General features: G+C 40.0%; 1 protein-coding gene and 1 pseudogene across 1 annotated transcript; both read left to right on the top strand.

Moving 5' to 3' along the window:
- Positions 1 to 3,128: 3,128 nt before the first annotated feature.
- LOC120294415 lies at positions 3,129 to 15,125 on the top strand (the record flags this gene model as incomplete). The annotated part of the gene is given in 9 exon segments (XM_039314485.1): positions 3,129 to 3,254; positions 3,857 to 3,952; positions 6,444 to 6,680; positions 12,306 to 12,390; positions 12,637 to 12,886; positions 13,314 to 13,558; positions 13,561 to 13,922; positions 14,055 to 14,815; positions 14,969 to 15,125. Coding segments are annotated over 9 exon segments (2,319 nt in total), but the record flags the coding sequence as incomplete, so codon positions are not given.
- Positions 15,126 to 21,513: 6,388 nt separating this feature from the next.
- LOC120294416 overlaps positions 21,514 to 24,161 on the top strand; it is a 29,862-nt pseudogene continuing 27,214 nt past the window's right edge.

Here is a 24,161-nt window from a genome sequence, read left to right on the forward strand (position 1 = left end):
TTTTTAATCATAAACTTCATATTGAGACGGTAAAAATGGGTCAAATCATTAGGTTTTCATCCGATTTTTCTTTATAAGGAAAAGAGATATAATAAGGAATCTGTTGTTCTTGTAAAGAGTCTTGTTGAAAATACAGATTTTCATAATAAATTTTTAAATAATCCTAGTGTTGATTTTTTAACATGGTGAGGATATTTTTAACAAAATTTGGAAAGAAATTGGAATTAGACTTGAAGTTAGGACTTTTTAGGAGATTAGACTATTATAATCATTAGACTTATTTGACTAATGTGAAATCAATTTCGGCAAAAACATAACGACATATTCACTACAATTGAATTTCAATTGATTTTTTTTTTTGCGACGTTTTTTTTTTTTAAAGAAAATAGTACGTTATACGAAACGTCAACACATGTAATAGGAAATTCCATGAAATTGTATTTTCAACTTTTGTAATGTATTAGTATTATTTCAACTATTATTTTGTATTTGAGAATTTCCTATGTTGTCATCTAATCAATTTCTATTCCTAGAAATTGAAATTTTATTATGTTATCAAACGGATTTTTGTTTCAGAAATGGAAATTTTGAGTCATTATCAAACGGGTTTCTTTGCTCAGAAATTTGTCCGAGGAATAGAAATCGAGAAATCAATTTCTGGCCAGAAATCAATTTATGAAACAGAAATTTTGTCATGCGCGCCCCTAGTAACTTAAGTAAAGCCTTTATTAAGATGGGAACTAAATGCCTTTAGTCTTTAACTTTCCGCATTCTTGAACCTTTGGCTTTCTATATTCTTGAACCTTAATGTTGAACCTTTGGCTTTCTATATTGTTGAACGACATTCATGACCCGTTAGCCTTCTCGGAATTCGTACTCCTCCCTTGACAAAAAAATAAACCTCCTGAAACTTCATAAATTTGTAATACAAGACATCTAAAATCGCTTCCCATTGATAGTGATCGATATACCACAAACTACCGATAAGTAATTAACATTATTAATTCAAAATGATCCATCGAAGTACATAATGCCCAATTTGATTTTTGGCTTGGATAAGCATCGATGGTGAGATTTCATCAGTTGGTTGATGGAGTTATGTTGGATGCTCCCGCATCAAGGTTGGTCTTGGGTCCTGAGTGGCCATAATAATTTGAAAATGGTTGGGTGAAAAGTGCATGAGATATATTCGTGATCATGTTTGGGTTATTGCATGACTTGGACGCATGACTATACCATATGGTGCATTTGTTTGATTGGATCAAGAGCATGGAAAATGTTAAGGGAATCTCTGATGTATTGTTGTCTATGGCTTGAATGAGCGGATATGCTTTCATGTAAATAGATATGGCAAAATAAGAAAACCATTGCTATTGATTTGATCTCGATAGAGCATCTTTCGGGCATCTATGAGATGAACGGCTTTCTTATGCAAGGTCTAGGGGGTTCACTCATTTAGTTTAATCTCACTATTGTTTGTTGAATGTTTACAGGCCTTAAAAATGACAAAGCCTTTCTGCCAAATCCGATTCGGACTCCCCGTAGAGTAGCCAAGAGTTCACTAAGTATCCAATAGGGGAGACCAATGTGAGCTACTTGCACTACATCACGACCATTTGGGTAAACGAGGGACCTCCTTATTTATTGGCTCATTGTTTTGTAGCTTGGTATTTTTGGGTAAGAGATTAGAGACACGATCCCATCCGCGATTTTGATGGACCTCCGGGTATGGAAGGATAGGGAAGAGGCATCAGTTGGGACACCATGGGGAGGTGTTCAATCCCGATATGATCGTCGAGCTGGAGCCCTAGATTATGGAGTGCATAGATAGTTAGGTGGTATTGGGGTTAGTTGTACTTTTTCGACTGCCCTCATAGTACTAGAGGTGCTAGTTTTACCTCCAACCCTCTTTTGGGAAAGGTCATGGCCGCACTTGTAGTCTAATTGGATGTGGCGATTAACTACGCTTCATTTGGTGTGTTTAAGTTTTTTTGATTATAGCTTGTATGATTTGATAATATTTTGATCCATATGTATACATATGGGTGTAGTTAAATGTGGCACCCCCCAACGGCCCCCCGATCCGGTAAGGTTGTCACATATCACCAACTTTCTCTGAACCTAAAAGTCTGATACCAAAGGATTTTCACAAATCCATGACTTCTAGGGGTTGCTATCTTTTCCGATGGTCCCTGCGCAAATATTTAGTGGAAACGTATCTAACATCTCCCTCTCCTGTATTTAGAAACAATGCACACCAACTTTCTCACTTAGTACACCAAAATGCCGTAGTTTTCTATATTCGGCCATACATTAAAATATACCTGACATTTCTAACGGTCGTATACTTAACGCCCATCTCACAGTGACACCCAGCCACTTGGTCCATTTGCTGGTGGCTGTGGCTGTGGCCCTAATGTTTGTCCATACCAACGGACAAATACAACGATGTACACCTAGAGTATAGAGCCAGTGGGAAGATTGCTATCGAATACCACAATGACTCATTCGTAAAAATGTCAGTCCTTGCACCTCAAGATCCAGATACTTCGAGCGCTTCCTTTGTAAGTCAATAGGGACTCCAGACAATGCATCGGGAGGTGCAAGTAGCAGAGGCATCTTATCTAGTATGAAATTTTAGTTCCCAAAAGGGGTGTATACAACCACCCAGCTACTAAAGATCTACAAAGCTATATCGTGCAACGCCATCACTATCTAATATCATGCAAGATAGACAAAGCATGTAATCAAGAAATGAGTATGCATCAGGTCAACTGAACTTTTCAGAGTAACAAGTGCAGTTTCAAAACCAAAATGCATTGTTGTTGTCACACGGGTCCCAATTATACGGCCGAACTAATATGACACGTGGCATTATGTATCACACAATTTTGCCCCATAATCAGGTGCAACTCAGTAGAATTATCAGGTTTTGAATTTTTTTTCTTTGTCCATTTCCCTATGTCTATGCAAGAGGACCAATGTTTGCATCCTTCCAAGCATTCACACCCAACTGACGTCACGAAAGCCTGCGATTCTCAATCACTGGGCATCCAAAGCGTGTTAATTCACACCTCTTGGGCATCTCGTACCTCACCTAGCATCACGAGGAATCTCCAGGGCTCGCCATGAAAACGGTTACCGCTACCCTCCGGGCATCGAAACGCATCAACCCCTATGATCCTATGGGCAACTCGAATCTCGGGGTATCGTTGACCCAAGGGTCCAACACCAGCATTAATATCTTAGCAATGGTATGGCAACCCAAATCATTTGAATGCCAAAACGTTTTGAATTACCGACATAGAAATTCCTTTGGGTTCTCGAAAAATCCCTTGTATAGTATCAAGTAATGTAAATTGAGATTGTCAAAGGGACGTCAATGCAACAACTACAGACTTTAGAACCAATACCATTTTCAATTCAATGAAATTAATTCACAAAACTCAGCAGCATGATATCAAATCCATAAGTCCACTTACACGGTTAACTCTAGGATGTATTTCAAACAATCCAGTCTAAAAGTGCATTTCCTTAGACAACAATAGCACTACACTATATAGATTAGTAGACTTCAACTTGCCTCAGGTCCTACAACTTCGACGGCAAGCAAAACGGGAAGCTTGCAACCATAGACGCAGCTCAGTGACAGCAAATGCGAGCATGAACGGAGGGCAGTCTCCTTCCTTCCCCCATCAATCTTGCTCGTTGCTCGCTCCCAATTTCTCTCGCTCACTCGTTGCACTCACTCGCTCTCTCTCTGTTCGAATTTTTGCTAGGCTCTCTCTCTCTCTCTCTTACATTCACGAGCATTTTGTTTCCTCACTTAATTGACTAACTTAGTCAATTCATGCAGGTTTTTCGGTGGCTGTACGAGAAGAAGACAAATGGGGAGGGCGTGGCTTCCGCTCGGTTGAGCACCACGGCTTCCCTGGCTGCATCACTTCCACGCGTCCGTGGTGGCTTCATTTGTTGACTTTCCCAGTCAACTAAGGAGGTGGCAACAAGGGGCATCGTCGGCTGGGCGAGGAGTGGACCGACACTTGCCTCCCTATGCACGGACGTGGCTCTTTCTTTCGGTTTACTTCTCCATTTAGTTGACCCCGATGCGGCTGCCGCACACCACCGTCCAAGGCGTGGACGTGGCAGCCGTCCGGTTCTTCTCAGTCAACATTTGCTCTCTTCTGCTGACTACAAAAGAGAAGTAGGCATGGGCTGCATGGTGGCCAATCTCTTCTATTATTATATAGCAAGAATTTTGTGGCCGTTGATTTGTTCACATGGCCATTCACGGAGAATTTACTGCGAAAGTTAATGTCTTGCAACGTCAAGTGGCGATGAAATGATACCCTAATGCTATATACCGATGTTGACGATGAAATAGTGTCAGCAAATAATGGCAATGTGATGCGGGAGCATCCAACGTAGCTCCATGGACCAACTTAGAACCATCGATGCTTATCCAAGCCAATGAAGAAGTTGGGCATTATGTGCTTCGATGGATCATTTTGATTGAATAATGTTTATTACTTTGTGGTATATCAATAGGTATCAATGGGAGGCCATTTTAGATTTATTGTAAGGTAAGACCAATTGAAGAAGGTTCAGAAGGATTATTTTCTGGTTATGGGAGGAGCTCGAATTTTGGGAAGGCTAGAGGTTCACGAAAGCGGTTCAACAAAATGGAAAGCCAAAGGTTCAAGAACACGGAAAGCTAACGATTCAAGAATGTGGAAGGCCGAAGATTAAATCGCATTTAGTTCCCGTGATAGTAAACGCTTTTTATTATGGCATTTAGTTCCCGTGATAGCAAAGGCTTTTTATTATGGCATTTAGTTCCTGTGATAGTAAAGGCTTTTTATCATGGCATTTAGTTCCCGTGATAGTAAAGGCTTTTTATTAAGTTCATAGCCGTTTTTATTTTTATGTAGCTCAAGAGTCGAACGTTTTGAGTTCCTACGTCATGAAAGTTTGTTTTTAATATTTCCTAAGGCTAAAATCCTCTTATAAATAGGGGAAACTATCCAATGTAGGGGACATACGAATTTCATGAATGAAAATGGTGAGATTTCCTCTGGAGAGTGGATAACTCCTTTCGGTTTCTTTATGCTTGGAGCGTATATCACTCCTTGGTGGTGAGCCAAGAAGCCCTTTATCCTTGGCTGGCGCAATCTTTAGGCCTTGGTGGTGAGCTTCGTAGATCTCAATCCACATCCTTGGTTGGTGGCGTGGCCTTTATACGTTGGGAGGAGATCGTTCTATCTTTTCTTATTCCTCTTTGTTTCTCCGTTCTTGAATCACTCACCCCATCACACATCAAAATATTGGTATCAGAGCTCAAGTTTCAACTCATTTGAGTGATTCCTTTCTTTCTTTTGTTACCAATTCCTGATGGATGAACAAGTTCCTAGAGGCTTGACTCTGGAGCAAGCGCACAACGAAAGGCGAGATCGTGCAATCCAAAATCTTTAGCAACAAATGGAGTGAGTCCTCAATCTTATAGAGAATCCGGCGAGACAAGAACAACCAGCAAGGCGTCCCAACGAACGGAATCGACGTGACGATTCCGAATCTCGTCAAAATTCTGATCGCGATTCCGAGTCCACTGGAGACAACCGAACGATTTTGCACTCTAGCGATTCTGAATCTCCAATTCGAAGACAAAGACGGAGAGGGAGGCATAAGGAGGATGAAAGAGACATTAAAGTGGAGGTCCCTGAGTTTGACGGTAATCTTAATCCCGACGACTTTGTGGATTGGCTATACAAAACCGAACGAATTTTTGACTTCAAATCCTATTCAGATGAGAAGAAATGTAAGGTTGCTATCCTAAATATGCTTCTCTATGGTGGGAGAATCTAAAGCATCAACGAGCAAGGGAAGGAAAAGGCCGAATCAAGTCTTGGGAAAAACTCAAGAAGTTGATGAAGAAGAGGTTCTTGCCCGACAACTATAAGCAAGATCTCCTCCTCAAACTGAACTCCCTAAGACAATATGGGATGAGCATTGAAGAATACATTCGTGAGTTCCAGAAGTTCTCGAGCAAACCATCGCTCGTTTCCTTGGCGGCATGAATTGAGAAATTGCTGATATGGTTGAACTTCAACCGTATTGGTCCTTTGAGGATGTATGCAAGTTAGCCATAAAAGTCGAAAAACAATTGAAGAGCAAGAGGTTTTCGTCTAGAACCTCAACAAAGGCGACATCCTATTTTAAGGGTGCTTCCTCAAGCAAGGGCGAGAGTACGTCAACAAAAGACAAAGGCAAGGGAAAGAATGCAGAGCCTTCCAAAGAAGTCCACAAGAAGTTTTGGGCATTGACAAGCAAATTGTCCAAAATATTTCCGAATTTGATCGGAAGAAGAAGTTGTGGAGAAAGCCGATGATGGTGAGCTGTTGATCATCCGAAGAGCATTGCATGTTGAAGTTTCTCCTAATAAAGAGCAAAGGGAGAATATATTTCACACGCGTTGCACTATTAAGGAAAAGGTGTGTTCGGTGATCATTGATGGTGGGGGCTGCACCAATGTTGCTTCGACAATTCTTGTCGAGAAGTTGAAGCTTCCAACAATGAAACATCCTCAACCATACAAGCTCCAATGGCTCAATCAAGGGAATGAACTCAAGGTAACCAAACGTGTTCTTATATCATTTTCGATTGGGAAGAACTATGAAGATGAGGTTGTAGGTGATGTGATTCCTACGGAGGCAATTTCATATAAATCATATGCATGATGGTCGGAAAAACACATACTCTTTTCATAAGGAGCAAAAATCCATTACTCTTTTACCATTGAGTCATTATTCGATAAATAATAATCAACCTGGGGAGGGAAACACTTGTAGGGAAAATCTGTTCTTGAGTGAGACACGGGTTGAGAGAGCCATTAGCAAACAAAAGAATGTTTTTGCTTTGCTTCTGGTCGAGAAAAAGAGTGAGACAGAGTGACCCATACATCCAAAAATGCATTGCTTGTTGAAAGAATTTGCAGATGTGTTTCCGGAGGATTTTCCACTTGGATTACCTCCCATAAGAGGTATTGAGCATCAAATTGATTTGATCCCCCATGCTCTGCTACCAAACAAGCAAGCTTATCGATGCAATCCAGAGGATACAAAGGAGTTGCATAGACAAGTCGATGAACTTATCCTCAAAGGATACGTTCGAGAAAGCATGAGTCCTTGTTCTGTTCCTGCTCAACTTGTACCTAAGAAGGATGGTACATATCGAATGTGTGTTGATAGTTGGGCCATCAACAACATCACCATTAAGTATAGGTACCCTATACCTAGACTTGATGATATACTTGACGAATTATATGGTTCTTATGTATTTTCAAAGATATATTTGCGAAGTGGTTATCATCAAATCAGAATGTGAGAAGGAGATGAATGGAAGACGGCTTTCAAAACCAAGGGAGGCCATTATGAGTGGTTGGTTATCCCATTCGGATTATCTAATGCTCCAAGTACTTTCATGAGACTTATGAACGAGGTTCTTCATTCTTTTATTGGTTGGTTTGTCGTTGTTTTTCTCGACGATAATCTTGTTTATAGTAGGAACGAGGAGGAGCATATCTCTCATTTAAAACAGGTCTTTAATGTTTTGAGAGAACGAAAACTGTATGGTAAAATGGAGAAATGTGAGTTCTTCTCTCCAAGCATTGTGTTTCTTGGTTATGTGGTTTCCAAAGATGGAATCTCTGTTGATCAAACCGTGGTGGAAGCTATGAAGACTTGGCCAGTTCCGAAGTCCATTTTTGATGTAAGAAGCTTTCATGGTCTTGTTTCTTTGTATCGATGTTTTGTCAAAAGCTTTAGTACCGTCATGGCTCCTATAACTGAATGCATGAAGTATGGTGCTTTTGAATGGACAAAGGCTGCTCAAAATGCTTTTAACATAATCAAGCAGAAACTTTGTGAGTCCCCTATTCTTGCACTTCCTGATTTTGATAAAGTATTTGAAGTTGAGTGTGATGCAAGTGGAGTTGGTATTGGTGCTGTTCTAGTGCAAGCACAAAAACCATTGGCATATTTCAGCGAGAAGTTATCTGATTCCAAGAGGAATTTTTCAACTTATGACAAAGAGTTCTATGCCATTGTCTGAGCTCTTGAGCATTGGAGTCATTATTTGAGGCCAAAGCAATCTGATCTTGAGCATTAAGGATGAAGTTCGCCATCTAATGCCTTTGACTTATTGTCCTAACTTGGGGGCAAGAACACCTCTTGCCCTCCATTCCAACTTGGGGCAAGAATAAATCTTGTCCCTCCATCTTGCCACAAAAGTCAAAGCCTTTTAGAAGCTAGCCTACTCCACAATGGCCCAATTGTCTTAATGTGCGTGTCTTTGGGCTTGACAAACTTGGGCTTGGCCTGAATTGATCCGATTTGGGACTAAACAAGCTTAAAGGGCCTGAAAGGCCAAAACTATAGTTTCCATCCATTTGGGCCCTTGTGGAGGAAATTTAAAGGGAATGTGGCCCATTGGGCCTTTCCAAATTCGCAGGCCCATTTTGGGCATTCAATTTTCACTCTAATTCCACTTATCCAAAAGTTGGGGTTTATCGATAAATAAGGAATATGATTAATTAATGTCCAATGGTTGTCTCCTAATCCTCTATAAAACAAACATGCGGCCTTTAGGAGTTTCGTGAGTTCAATCCACATGTAAAACTTTTGTTCATTTCATGGATGATCCTCGATTTTCATGTAATCGTGAGGGGTTAAGTGCTCGTCCTAGAGTACACAATCATTTGGAATTGGTTTACGGTCGTTTGTCTTTCATATATTACTTGGACGGAATAACCCGCAATTTGATTATATAATATTATCGAATCGATCTATAACTGTTCCTAGATCGGTTTAAAACGGGTTTGTCCCTCATCAATCCTTATGATCGAATTGTTAATCCATGGTTAAGTTCTCTAGTCGTGCACATTGAAATCCTAAATTGCCTTTCCTAAAAGATTTAACACTCTTGAATGGCTCACAAACAATTCAAAGTCTAATTCTACTAATTGCGCCATGTTAGAAGTAAATGCCATATCATATCCGGAATAGGGTCGAATTTTTGAGGATGTAACACCATTGATGTACAATTGATAGATAAATTGCACTTTAGGTTATCAAAGTTGATCGATAAGTAGTTATGTGATAGGCTATTGAAGTGTGATATGTTTAACAACAGTGAATTATTGGATAGTTGATAATGACATGTGATAAGTGAATTAAATGAACTATGTTGAATTGCCTAGAGTTATATGCCATGTTCCTGTAAACTTGGCTAGTACTTTTTTATGATAATGCAAGTGGGTGACACGATGGAATATGGCATAGGTTGTTGCCTATTACATGGATGAGATGGTTTGCGGGACGATGCGTGATTAAGTTCGGACGCAGCCAAGTCAACAGGATGCCGTTTGCATATGGATTTCAGAAGGAAGCTCCTGATAAGGCGACACGATGCCCGCTTATGCCGAATGACGGCAAACCTTTGGGTTGGCACTGGGCCCTGAGTGGGTGTAATAATTTGGACATGGTTATTTCAAAAAATCTCATTTTTCCCAGGGATCAGTATTTGCATCCCTTATAGCTCTTGCACCCAACCTAGCATCGCAGGACCTACGATACACACATTCGGGCATCCGGCACACACGTCCGGGCATCTCGTACCCCAACTGGTATCACGACAACTCCGGTACACACCTCTGGGCATCATCGACTTAGCCGTCCGATGATATCATCAACATCACAAATGGTATTGATATCATTTATCTGGAAGGAAGAACATAGGTTCAAATCTCCAAGGATGGCTTTGTGTTCCTAACAGGAAAGAAGTGAGAAGGGAAATCCTATCAGAAAGCAAATAGGAGTAATTTTGGTGGAATACAAAAGTGTATAGAAACTTATGGCTGCAATTTTGGTGGAATGGCATGAAGACAGATATACCTAAACACGTTTCTCAGTGTTTAACATGCTGGCAAATGAAAGCAAAATACCGCGAACCCGCAAATGAATGGAAATGAGAGCATGTGACGATGGACTTTGCGCAAGGATTGCCAAGAACATCAAGTGGTCACGACTCCATCTAGGTGATAGTAGATCGCTTGACTAAGTCTACCCATTTCCTAGCACTTCGCATAGACTACTCGATGAAAAAACTTGTTCAGATATACGGTAATACCATGTTAGCTAGGTAATACGCTTACATGGTATTCCAGTAAAGATCACATATGATCGAGACTCTAGGTTTATTTCTAATTTTTGGCGAACAAAATACCTTAGGGACAAAAGTTCAATTTAGCATTGCTTTTCATCCTCAAACAGATGGACAAACAGAAAGTGTGATCTAGACTCTTCAAGATATGCTGAAAGCTTGTAATATCGATCTTAAGGGAAGTTGGGACAAAAAGTTGCACTTGATAAAGTTCGCCTATAACAACCATATGAAGCATTATATGGAAGGAGGTACAAGACCGCTGTTTTTTGGAAAGGACTTAAAACAGCCCATAGTAGGCAGAAAGAATACACAAATAAGCGTAGAAGACCCTTAGAGTTTAATGTGGGGCATCATGTATTCCTTAAAGGGTCCCCTATGAAAGGAATATCTCGATTAGAACTAAAAGGAAAGTTAAGTCCCTGATTTGTTGGACCCTTCGAGATACTTGAAAGAATAGGAGATGTAGCTTATCGTTTGGCGCTGCCTCCTAAATTGGGAAATTTACATAATGTGTTCCATGTGTTGATGCTAAGAGAGTGAGGTACATGGAAGAACCAACTCGGATACTAGATCGAAAGGGGCAAGTTCGTCAGACAAAGAAAATTCCACTGGTTAAAATATTATGGAGACATCATGATGTGGAGGAAACCAGATGGGAAAGTGACGAAGAAATAAAGGAAAAATACTCTCATTTGTTTGATGAGATTTAAGTGGTCTTCAATTTCAAGGACGAAATTCTCTAAGGAGGGGAGAATTGTGGCATCCAAAAATTTAGACGATCCTCGGATAGGTGACAGTCATGATCAATCGATGGGAGTATCGTTGGAATGTGGCATTGATATCATTTATGGGCATTATTAATTCGCATTGATAGGATATGTTTAGCAATGCATCGATCAACCATGCAATAAGAGAAAAACTTTGAACTATAGTTGTATAATATTTTTCTAGTTACGAAGGGATGGAATTCGGTCCTATGTGAGAAATATGCAAGCTGAAATTTAAGGATATATTTTTCCATGCACAAACTTTGGTTATGCAATTGTATGAGAAGAAATTCGATTATGATAATGCAAAATTTATTTCTTTAAGAAAAATAATGAAATGCTTCATTATGGTGAAAAGATTGTGGGTGTATATTATAAAGTTTATGGGCTTTTTATTTGGACTTTCTTTTGGCCGCTAAACTTTTGGGCTCAAGCGGCCCATGGGGGCCAAAAACCATCGACTAAAAGAAGGTGGGGGAGCAAGGGAGAGAGAGGAAGAGAGTCTGAGAGAAAGAGAGAGAGAGTTGTGAGGGAGCATCAGCGAGTGGAAGAAGGAGACCTACCCCGTCGTGCATACTCCTGCTGCCGCCGTCCGTACGCCTGCTGCTGCCATTGATGCCGCCTAGCTTCCCCGTCAATCAAGCCGCTGTGGGTGGACTTAAGGCAAGTGACGGCCATTGATCTACACGATGCTTGCTGTGGGTGGAGTTAAGGCAAGTGTAATAGATTTTAGATGTGCTAGATGTTCGAATTTTCGAAAGGATAGAAGTAGTTCCTTAGGACTAGTGAACTGTTTTATGGAAAAATAGCTTGACCTTTGTCGACTCCGTGAATTTTCTGAAATTATCTAGCCGAAATTTGATTTCCTGTCCTTGATGAAAGTTGTAGATGACATCTTAAGAAATAACATAATAAAATTTGGGAAGAAATGGACAAGTGTTAGATCTGGAAACTGTTACCGAGGGTTAGGGAGAGTTATAGTGATTATAGCTCTTGATCTGTCGTGAATCTGACTTCGAGTTCTTCTCAAAACTTTAACCTCTAGGTTTTATCTATAACATATCAAAATTTTAGAATTTTCTGAGCTTATTTATGGGTTATACCAAATTTGTTATTAAAATAGTGCAAGAGTGATGTTTGAAGTTTTATGGCTGTGATGCATGGACCATAGCGACTCTTGACGAAGTTTTCTTGACTTGGCGTCCTTCATAAAAGCTCTTTCTCTAGATCTCGTTTGTAACATGTTAAATTCTTAGAATTTAATAAGATCATATACTAATTCTTATAGCATTTTCGATTGGGCAGAACTATCAAGATGAGGTTGTATGCGATGTGATTCCTATGGAGGCATCCCACTTGTTATTGGGTAGACCGTGGCAATTTGATATAAATGCTATGCATGATGGTCGGAAAAACACATACACTTTTCATAAGGAACAAAAATGCATTACTCTTTTACCATTGAGTCCTTATTAGGTACATAATAATCAACCTGGGGAGGGAAACACTTGTAAGGAAAATCTGTTCTTGAGTGAGACACGGGTTGAGAGAGCCATTAGCAAAGAAAAGAATGATTTTACTTTGCTTGTGGTCGAGAAAAAGAGTGAGATAGAGCGACCCATACATCCAAAAATGCATTGCTTGTTGAAAGAATTTGCAGATGTGTTTCCGGAGGATTTGCCACTAGGATTACCTCCCATAAGAGGTGTTGAGCATCAAATTGATTTGATCCCCGGTGCTCCGCTACCAAACAAGCCAGCTTATCGATGCAATCCGGAGGATACAAAGGAGTTGCATAGACAAGTCGATGAACTTATCCTCAAAGGATACGTTCGAGAAAGCATGAGTCCTTGTTCTGTTCCGGCTCTACTTGTACCTAAGAAGGATGGTACATATCGAATGTGTGTTGATAGTCGGGCCATCAACAACATCACCATTAACTATAGGTACCCTTTACCTAGACTTGATGATATGCTTGACGAATTATATGGTTCTTCTATGTTTTCAAAAATAGATTTGTGGAGTGGTTATCATCAAATCAGAATGCGAGAAGGAGATGAATGGAAGACGGCTTTCAAAACCAAGGGAGGCCTTTATGAGTGGTTGGTTATGCCATTCGGATTATCTAATGCCCGAGTACCTTCATGAGACTTATGAACGAGGTTCTTCGTTTTTTATTGGTCGATTTGTCGTTGTTTATTTTGATGATATTCTTGTTTATAGCAAGAACGAGGAGGAGAATATCTCTCATTTAAAACAGGTCTTTAATGTTTTGAGAGAACGAAAACTATATGCTAAAATGGAGAAATGTGAGTTCTTCTCTCCAAGCATTGTGTTTCTTGGTTATGTGGTTTCCAAAGATGGAATCTCTGTTGATCAAACCAAGGTGGAAGCTATGAAGACTTGGCCGGTTCCGAAGTCCATTTCTGATGTAAGAAGCTTTCATGGACTTGTTTCTTTCTATCGACGTTTTGTCAAAAACTTTAGTACCGTCATGGCTCCTATAACTGAATGCCTGAAGAATCGTGCTTTTGAATGGACAAAGGCTGCTCAAAACGCTTTTGACATAATCAAGCAAAACTTTGTGAGTCCCCTATTCTTGCACTTTGTGGAGTTGGTATTGGTGCTGTTCTAGTGCAAGCACAAAAACCATTGGCATATTTCAGCGAGAAATTATCTGATTCCAAGAGGAATTATTCAACTTATGACAAAGAGTTCTATGCCATTGTTCGAGCTCTTGATCATTGGAGTCATTATTTGAGGCCAAAGCAATTTGTCCTTCATTCTGATCATGAGGCGCTTAAGTTTATTAGTGGCCAACGCAAACTTAATTCGAGACATGCAAAATGGCTAGAATTTCTTCAATCCTTTTCTTTTGTCTCAAAATATAAACCGGGGCACACTAATGTTGTAGCAGATGCTTTATCGAGAAGATATTCTATGCTTGCGGTTTTGGACTCTAGGATTCTCGGATTTCAATCAATGAAAGAACTTTATTCTGAAGATGCGGAATTCTCCTCTATCATCAACAATTGCAAGCAGGGAGTTCAAGGTATATATTCTTTGCAACATGGGTTTCTTTTTAAAGGAAATCAATTATGTGTGCCGAAGAGTTCTTTTCGCGAATTGTTGATTCGAGAAGCGCATGGTGGAGGATTGGCTGGTCATTTTGGTATTAACAAAACTCTTGAGGTTCTTCAAGATCATTTCTATTGGCCAAAGATGAGTGGAGATGTGCATGCTATCATCTCAAGGTGTGCAACTTGTCAAAGATCAAAAAGCCATTTCCATCAAGGTTTGTATACTCCACTTCTGGTACCATTCCAGCCCTGGGAAGATGTTAGCATGGATTTCATCGTGGCTCTACCAAGAACTCAAAGAGGAAAAGATGCTATCATGGTGGTCGTCGATCGGTTCTCTAAAATGGCTCATTTCGTGCCATGTCACAAGACCAAGGATGCATCTCATATTGCTGAATTATATTTCAAAGAGATTATCCACATTCATGGAGTACCAAAGACCATTGTGTCGGATCGTGATTCCAAGTTCTTAAGCCACTTTTGGACGACTCTATGGAGAATGCTTGGTACAAGACTCTTATTCAACACAGCTTGTCATCCCCAAACAGATGGCCAAACGGAGGTAACAAATCGTACTCTAACCACTCTTCTTCGTGGTATGGTGAGTAAATCATTGAAAGATTGGGATTTAAAGCTTGTGCATGCTGAATTTGCTTACAATCGATCACCAAGTTATACTACTGGTCGATCGCCATTTGAAGTTGTGTATGGAATTAATCCTCTCACACCCATTGATTTGATTCCAATTCCGTCTAACTCTCAAGTGAGCTTTGATGGCAAGAAAAGAGCTGAATCAATGAAGAAGCTCCATGAGCAGATACGATCCAACATTGAAAAGGCCAACGAATCTTAAGAGAAGAAAGCTAATCAACATCGCAAGAAGACTCAATTTCAACCGGGCAATCTTGTGTGGCTTCACTTGAGGAAGGAGAGATTTCCATTTCGTCGAAAGAACAAGCTCATGCCTAGAGCTGACAGTCCATTTAAAGTTATTCAGCGACTTGGTGACAATGCTTACAAGATTGACCTTCCAGGAGACCTCTCTCCTTACTTGGAGGATCAAAACCTTCTAGATCTGAGGACAAATCTCAAACAACCTGGGGAGGATGATGCGGGAGCATCCAACGTAGCTCCATGGACCAACTCGGAACCATCGATTCTTATCCAAGCCAATAAAGAAGTTGGGCATTATGTGCTTCGATGGATCATTTTGAATGAATAATGTTAATTACTTTGTGGCATATCAATAGGTATCATTGGGAGGCCATTTTAGATGTCCTGTATGACCAATTGAAGAAGCTTCAGAACGATTATTTTCTGGTCAAGGGAAGAGCTCGAATTTGGGTAGGCTAGAGGTTCACGGAAAGCTAACGATTCAAGAATGTGGAAGGCCGAAGATTAAATGGCATTTAGTTCCCGTGATAGTAAAGGCTTTTTATTATGGCATTTAGTTCCCGTGATAGTAAAGGCTTTTTATTATGGCATTTAGTTCCCGTGATAGTAAAGGCTTTTTATTATGGCATTTAGTTCCCGTGATAGTAAAGGCTTTTTATTAAGTTCCTAGCCGTTTTTATGCAGTCCAAGAGTCGAACGTTTCAGTTTCTAGGCTATTAAGGTCTATTTTTAATATGTATTAAGGTTAAAATCCTCCTATAAAGAGGGGAAAACTATCCAATGTAGGAGATACGAATTTCATGAATGAAAATGGTGAGATTTCCTCTGCTTGAGTGAACTCCTTTGGAGAGTGGATAACTCCTTTCGGTTTCTTTATCCTTGGAGCGTAGATCACTCCTTGGTGGTGAGCCAAGAAGCTTTATCCCTGGTGGAATCTTTATCCTTGGCTGTGAGCTTCTCCTATCCCGATGTGCTTTATCCTTGGTGGAATCTTTAGGCCTTGGTGGTGAGCTTCGTAGATCTCGATCCACATCCTCGGTTGGTGGCGTGGCCTTTATACCTTGGGAGGAGATCGTTCTATCTTTTCTTATTCCTCTTTGTTTCTTTACCGTACACACTAGTCCATAGACTTAACCACAAAAATCCATTCAAAAAATCTCCGTTCTTGAATCACTCACCCCATCACACATCAATATGTCAAATGGATAATTCAAACCCATGAATGCCCTCAAGGAAAGCCAACTTCAAGCCAAGCAGGTGCCAAGGGAAAGGCTCAAGGGGATCCCAGACTGGATGAGGTTCTGCAAGCCCTAAAGGCTATTGGAAATCTGATGGGACAACAAGTGCAAAAGCTATTGTCATTCATCAGAAAAGGTGATCCCGTGAGAGCTACCTCATGAGTTAAGGAGCTACACATTTGTTTGTAGTAGAGTAGTTCGTTAGATTAGCTGGTATAAATTTGTAGCCGTTGGAAATGGTTCTTAACGTCTCCACTCCTGTGAAGCATAAGGTGTTATCTGTTTTAAGTTGTTAAGGGTGTGAGATAGTTGTTAATGGCCATTACGAGTTCATAGACCTAGCTACTTTGGGTATGTATGACTTTCATGTCATAATTGAGATAGATTGGCTCAAAAAGCAATGAACCACCATTGACTAAATTGTAAAATTATATAGTTCAACCAGATTGGTAGTTCTTGTTACAAACTTGTAAGAAATGCAGGAGGACCTTCTATACCCTTAATTACATTGCTCGAAATAGAATAGTTGCTAGAGGAAGGATGCTAGTCCAATCTAGAACGGTTGAAAATGAAAGAACCAAAATTGAAGGATATTATCGAGGTGCAAGACTTCACAAAGGTCTAAAAAGAGAGATAAGGGATTGATTCGACTTAGTGCACCACCATGAGGAGCACAAGTCTTTTTGTAAAGAAGGAAGGATTGTTGCATCAATGCATTTCCTATCGACAAATCAACCAAGTGACAATCAAGAACAAGTAACCATTGTCGAAGATCGACTACTTGTTTGATCAACATCAAGGAGCTTTAATATTCTCTATGATAGACAAAGAAGGATGGGCTATCATCACCTGAGAACCAAGAAGGAAATATCCCAAATACTACATTACTTATACGATCCAGCCACAACGAGTTTACAGTGATGCGGTTTGGGTTAACCGATGCCCTGGCTGCTTTCATAGAGTTAATGAACTAAGTGTTCGATGTGTCTTTGGATTGGTTTGTCATAGTCTTCATTCAAGCATATTGGTGTACTTAAATAGGCCAAAGGAGCATAGACGACATTTGAGGATAGTATTACCAACCCTCCTAGAACACGCACTTTACACAAAGTTTAGTAAGTGCAGTTCTTGCTGAATGAAGGAGCTTTTCTAGGTCATGTGAATTGAGGCGAAGGAATTTCAATGGATCCAACAAAGATAAAGGCAGTCATGAACTGGCCAAGACCAACAAAGGCGATTGAGATTCGAAGTTTCCGAGGTTTGATGGGTCATTATAGACAATTGGTACAAATATTCTCTACAATGAGGTAAAGTTCACATGGACAAATAAGTGCAAGAGGAGTTTTCAAAAGCTAAATTGTTGACGATCACATCTAGCCTTGAGGGTATGATATTTACAGTAATGCGTCTTACTAGGGATTAGGACGCGTGTTAATGTAACAAGGACAAATAGTTGCGTACGCATCCTGAATTCTAGTCTTAAATTACCCGACCAATGATGGGGAGTTAGCAGCAAACATCTTTGCCCGAAATATTTGGATATACTAGTTGTGTGAAGAGACATTCCAGATTTACACAAGCCATCAAAACCTGAGCGATCTATGCCTAAAGATCAAAAGACTTCGGGATAGGAGAAGCGCTCCATCAACGCCAAAAGATTCCACTAGCCAAGGATAAAGAGCTTCTTGGCTCACCACCAAGGAATCATCTAGCCTCCAAGGATAAAAAGCCCAAAATGATTCATCCACTCTCGGAAGAAGTTCACTCAAATAGTGGAAATCTCACAATTTTCATTCATCAAATTCGTATGTGCTCCCATTGGATAATTTTCCACTATTTATAAGGGGATTTTAGACTTGGGAAATATTTTTTAAAAAAATAATAGACTTTAAAGACCTATGAACTTAAAATTTTGACTCTTGAAAACTACATAGCAATAAAGGCACCTAGCAACTTAAGAATGCATTCATTAGTACGGGAACTTGCATTCTTGAACCATTAGCCTTCCAAAATTCGTTGTGTAAGATGTCTAAAATCGCCTCCCATTGATAGTTATCAATATACCACAAAATATGAATAAATAATTAACATTATTCATTTAAAATGATCCATCGTAGCACAGGATGCCCAATTTCTTCCTTGGCTAGGATAAGCATCAACGGTTTGAAGTTGGTCGATGGAGCTACGTTGGATGCTCCCACATCATCCTCCTCGGGTCATTTGAGATTTGTCCTCAAATCAAGAAACTTTTCATCCTCCAAGTAAGGTGAAAAGATCTTCCCCGTTGAATGTTTCCAAAACTCCAAATTCTCCGGGAAGGTCAGTCTTGTGACCATTGTCACCAATTCACTCAATAACTTTAAATGAACCATCAAGAGTTTTGTTAATACCAAAATGACCAGCCAATCCTCCACCATGCGCCAGTCGAATTAGCAATTCGTGAAAAGAACTCTTCGGAACACATAATCGATTTCCTTTAAAAAGAAACCCATCTTGCAAAGAATATGTACCTTGAATTCCCTGCTTGCCATTGTCGATGATGGATGTAAACTCCGCATCTAATGATAAAGTTCGTTCATTAATTGAAATGCAAGAATCCTAGAGTCCAGAACAGCATCTACTACAACATTACAGTGCCCATGTTTATATTTTTAGACAAGAGAAAAAGATTTTATAAATTCTACCCATTTTGCATGTCTCGAGTTAAGCTTGCGTTCTCTGATAATAAACTTAAGTGCCTATTGATCAGAATGAAGGACAAATTGCTTTGGCCTCAACTAATGACTCCAATGATCAAGAGCTCGGATCATGACATAGAACTCTTTGTCATAAGTTGAATAATTCCTCTTGGAATTAGTTAACTTGCTGAAATTGCTGAAATATGCTACACCAATACTAACTCCACTTGCATGAGACTCAACTTCAGGAAGTGCAAGAATATGGGACTCACAAAGTTTCTACTTGATTACCTCAAAGGCATTTTGAGCAGCCTTATTCCATTCAAAAGCACCCTTCTTCATGTATTCTTTTATAGGAGCCATGACGGTACCAGCGAAGTCTTCATTGCTTCCACTTGGCTTGATCAAAAGAGATTCCACTTTGGAAACCAGATGACCAAGAAACACAATGCTTGAAGGGAAGAACTCACATTTCTCCATTTTAGAATATAGTTTTTGTTCTCTCAAAACATTAAAGACTTGGTTTAAATAAGAGAAATGCACCTCCTTCATAAGTCGAAACAAGAATATTATCGAAATGGCATAACCAACTACTTTTAAAGGCCTCCCTTGGTCTTGAAAGCCATTTTCCATTCTTCACCTTCTTGCATTCTCATTTGATGATAACCACTCCGCAAATCTATATTTGAAAACACAGAAGAACTATATAATTCATCTAGCATATCATCACGTCTAGGTATAGGGTACCTATACTTAATGGTGATGTCGTTGATCGCCCGGCTATCAAACATATCATCACTCTAATGAGTTGAACCATGAGCTTTGATACCAATCTTTTGATATGTGATAGGGTGAGTGATTCTAAAACGAAATTTTTTTATTTTCTGATTTGCGAGGTTAAGTGTATAAAGTAGTGTAGACGGCGAAGAAATGAAGGGGAATAAGGAAAGTTCACCGCCAAGACCTAAAGCTTGCCCTAGCCAGGTTTAAAGGACTTCGGAATAGGAGAAACTGACCACTAGGCTTAAAGATTGCAGCAGCCAAGGATAAAAGGGCTTCTTGGCTCACCACCAAAGAGTGATCTATGCTCCATGGATAAAGAGACCAAAAGGAGCTATCCACTCTCCAAAGAAGTTCACTCAAATAGAGGAAATCTCACAATTTCCATTGGATAATTTTCTCCTATTTATAAGAAGATTTAGACTTAAAAATATATTTAAAAAAATAGACTTTAATGACCTAGGAACTTAAACCTTTGACTCTCGAAAACTACATAACAAAAACTAGCATTCTTAAAGCTTCAGCCTTCCGAAATTCGTGCTCCTCCCATGACTAGAAAATAATTCTCCTGAAACTTCATCAATTGGTCATGAAAGACGTCTAAAATAGCCTCCCATCAATAGTTATTGACATACCACAAAGTATCGAAAAGTAATTGAAATTATTCATTCAAAATGATAGATTGATGGTTCGAAGTTTTTGACATACCACAAAGCACCCGACACCCAACTACTTTCTTGGCTTTGATAAGCATTGATGGTTCGAAGTTTTTGACTTCAAATCCTATTCAGATGAGAAGAAATGTAAGGTTGCTGTCCCAAAACTGACCAAATATGCTTCTCTATGGTGGGAGAATCTAAAGTATCAACGAGCAAGGGAAGGAAAATGCCGAATCAAGGCTTGGGAAAAACTCAAGAAGTTGATGAGGAAGAGGTTCTTGCCCGACAACTCTAAGCAAGATCTCTTCCTCAAACTGAACTCCCTAAGACAACATGGGATGAGTGTTGAAGAATACATTCGTGAGTTTGAACAACTCAAAATGAGGAGTGAAGTTGCAGAAGTTCCCGAGCAAACCATCGCTCGTTTCGTTGGCGGCATGAATCGAGAAATTGCTGATATGATTGAACTTCAACCGAATTGGTCCTTTGAGGACGTATACAAGTTAGCCATAAAGTTGAAAAACAATTGAAGAGCAAGAGGCTTTCCTCCAGAATCTAAACAAAGGCGACATCCTATTTTAAGGGTGCTTCCTCAAAAGACAAAGGCAAGGGAAAGAAAGTAGCGCCTTCCAAAGAAGTCCAAAAGAAGTTTGAAGGTGATGCAAGGAAATGCCTTAAGTGCCATGGTTTTCGGCACTTCAAGAGGCTGACAATGAAGACCAAAATATTTCCGAATCTGATCGGGAAGAAGAGCATTGGGGAGAAAGCTGATGATGGTGAGCTGTTGGTCATCCGAAGAGCATTGCATGTTGAAGTTTCTCCTAATAAAGAGCAAAGGGTAATAAGGTGTAACATTGGCGCTGGTGGCGACCTACGAAGGGTTCGGGGTGCCACAGCTGCCCTTTTTTGTATCAGAGCGAAAGGTTATAGGTGGAGTGATAAGGAGCCTCATTTGGAATAATTGAATAACGGGTGATGCGTATTTACTCGTAGATCTTTAGTAGTTCATTTTGAGTTGCCTTTAGGTACCAGTAACATGTATATGTTACTTATGTAGTAGTAGTGTTACTTTGAATGGAGGCAGTGAGTCTCAGATTATTCCTGAGGCAATGCTTGGAAATAGCAGGAAAGTCATGATGTGAGCTGGAAGTGCTCATCCATCGAGGGCTGAAGCCTTTGCTGCAACGGCTGAACCCCGAATGGAAGACATCCTGCAGGCATTAGCCAATATAGGAAATCTGAAGGAAAGGCAAGCACAGCAACAGCCCGGAGCAGGACGCCGTACTCATGGATTGGTGGAGCAATTTCTGAAGTTGAAGCCACGTAAGTTCAATGTAATTGGAAGTCCTGAGGAGGAGGAGCAATGGATTGATGGGATGGAACGAATTTTCCGGCTATTGGACTGCACTGATGTTGAGAAAATAGTTTTAGCAAAGTACCAGCTGGAGGGAAAATAGTTTTAGCAGAGTACCAGCTGGAGGGAAAATAGTTTTAGCAGAGTACCAGCTGGAGGGAAAATAGTTTTGGTGGAGAGCTTCAAAAGGACATAATCTTTCCACCAGGTATTGATGTTAGCTGGGAGGAGTTTGTGAGAGCTTTCAATAGGAATCATTTTTCTGATTGTGCTAAGGATAGAAAAAATTACAGAATTTGTTCAACTAGAACCAAAGGAGCTGACAATAGATCAGTATGAGGCTAGATTTTCTGAACTGTCTAGATACGCTCCTGGATTGATTGAGGATCAGGAGGAAAAGGCTAAGAGATTTCTGAAAGGGCTAAGGACTGACATTATGAAGCAACTGGTGCCTTTGAACATAACAGATTATAATGAGATTTACGAAAGGGCACAGTTAGTGGAGCAGGAACTGTTAAGACAGCGATCAAAGTTTAAGAAAGTGTTGAATTTTAATGATGTGAGAAGAGGTAAGAGACCTTATTTGGGTCAAAGTCAGAGCTGGAATGTGAAGAAGAAGGGTAATTTTGGAAATTTTGGGGGAGCAAGAAGTAGTCTGAATATAGGGAAAGCACCCTATCAGCCTGGTGTTTGTCAAAAGTCTAATGGGCGACATGGCCCAGGACCTTGCAATGGACGACCGAAGTGTTTTGGTTGTCGACAAGTGGGTAATCTTAGGAGAAGTTGCCCACAAGAGAGGTCGCAAGTAAGTGTTGGCTCGGTGCGACAGGGATATCAGAGTGCTGTTAGGTCAAACTCACAAGGAAATCCTCAGAGGCCACCTGTACAAGGAAGGGTGTATGCAGTCACCCAAGAAGAAGCTAAAGCTTCCAAAATGTTATCTCAGGTACGATCCTTATCATGGTGAAAAGGCATATGCATTGTTTGATACGGGTGCAACGCATTCATTTGTGTCTGAAAGATATATACGTTTGAATAAGATAGAAGTTATGCCTCTTGAGACGCCTCTTTGTGTTTCCACGCCTTCAAAGGAAATGGTATTCTCTACGCTCGTATGTGGAAATTGTAAGGTATCAATGGGAGGAAAGGATATGGAAATAGACTTGGTTGTAATGGCTATGTATCATTTTGACGTTTCGTAAGTATCGGGCTAGAATGGATTGTTATAGTAGAGTGGTCATTTTACCTGATCAGTCTAGTTGTGAATTTTTAGGAGGTCAGACCCATCTTCCTGTAGCAGTTATTTCGACAGTAGAAGCATGTAAGTTACTTGACAAATGATGTCAAGGATACCTAGCCATAGTTAAAGATTATGCAAGGGAGGAGCCTAAACTTCAGGAAGTTCGTGTAGTTAACGAATTTCAAGATGTATTTCCTAAGGAATTGCCTGGATTGCCGCTAGAGCGGGAGATTGAATTTGAAATTGAATTAATGCTTGGAACAGGACCAATATCAAAAGCCCCATATAGGATGGCCTTAGTTGAATTGAAGGAGTTGAAAGTGCAACTGCAGGAGTTGCCTGACAAAGGATTCATTAGACCAAGTGCTTCACCTTGGGGTGCACCGGTCTTGTTTGTGAAAAAGAAAGATGGATTGATGCACTTGTGCATTGACTATAGGCAGCTGAACCAGATGACCATTAAGAATAAGTATCCTTTGCCTAGAATTGATGACTTGTTTGACCAACTCCAGGGAAGTTCGGTCTTCTCTAAGACTGCGTTCAACACTCGTTATGGACACTACGAGTTCCTTATTATGCCATTTGGATTGACTAACGTGCCGGCTGCATTTATGGATTTGATGAATAGGATATTTTAGCCTTATTTAGACCAGTTTCTAATTCTATTTATTGATGATGTTCTGGTATATTTAAAAGGGCTTAAAGAGCATGAGCAACATTTGATGATAGTTTTACAGATCCTGAGAGAGCATAAGTTGTATGCCAAGTTTAGTAAGTGTGAGCTGTGGTTGGACCAGATAATATTTTTCGGGCATGTGGTGTCAGGAGAAGGAATTGCAGTAGACCCGGCAAAGGTTGAAATGGTAGTGAATTGGCCGAGACCGACAACACCTACTGAAATACTAAGTTTCTTAGGAATAGCTGGTTATTATAGGAGGTTCATTGAAGGATTCTCAAGACTGGCAGGACCTTTAACTAAGTTAACCCGAAAGAATGTAAAATTTGAATGGAATGGGGAATGTGAAAGAAGTTTCTAGGAGCTCAAAAGGAAATTGACTTCAGCTCCAATTCTGACTATACCTACTGGACCTGATGGTTTCATAGTGTATAGTGATGCATCTCACAAAGGACTAGGATGTGTGTTGATGCAGCATGGCAAAGTTGTAGCCTATGCATCTAGACAATTGAAACCCCATGAGCTGAATTACCCGATGAATGATTTAGAACTAGCAGCTATAGTGTTTGCCAATATT

This window comes from Eucalyptus grandis, chromosome 6 (assembly GCF_016545825.1).
Source record: "Eucalyptus grandis isolate ANBG69807.140 chromosome 6, ASM1654582v1, whole genome shotgun sequence".
Lineage (NCBI taxonomy): Eukaryota > Viridiplantae > Streptophyta > Magnoliopsida > Myrtales > Myrtaceae > Eucalyptus > Eucalyptus grandis.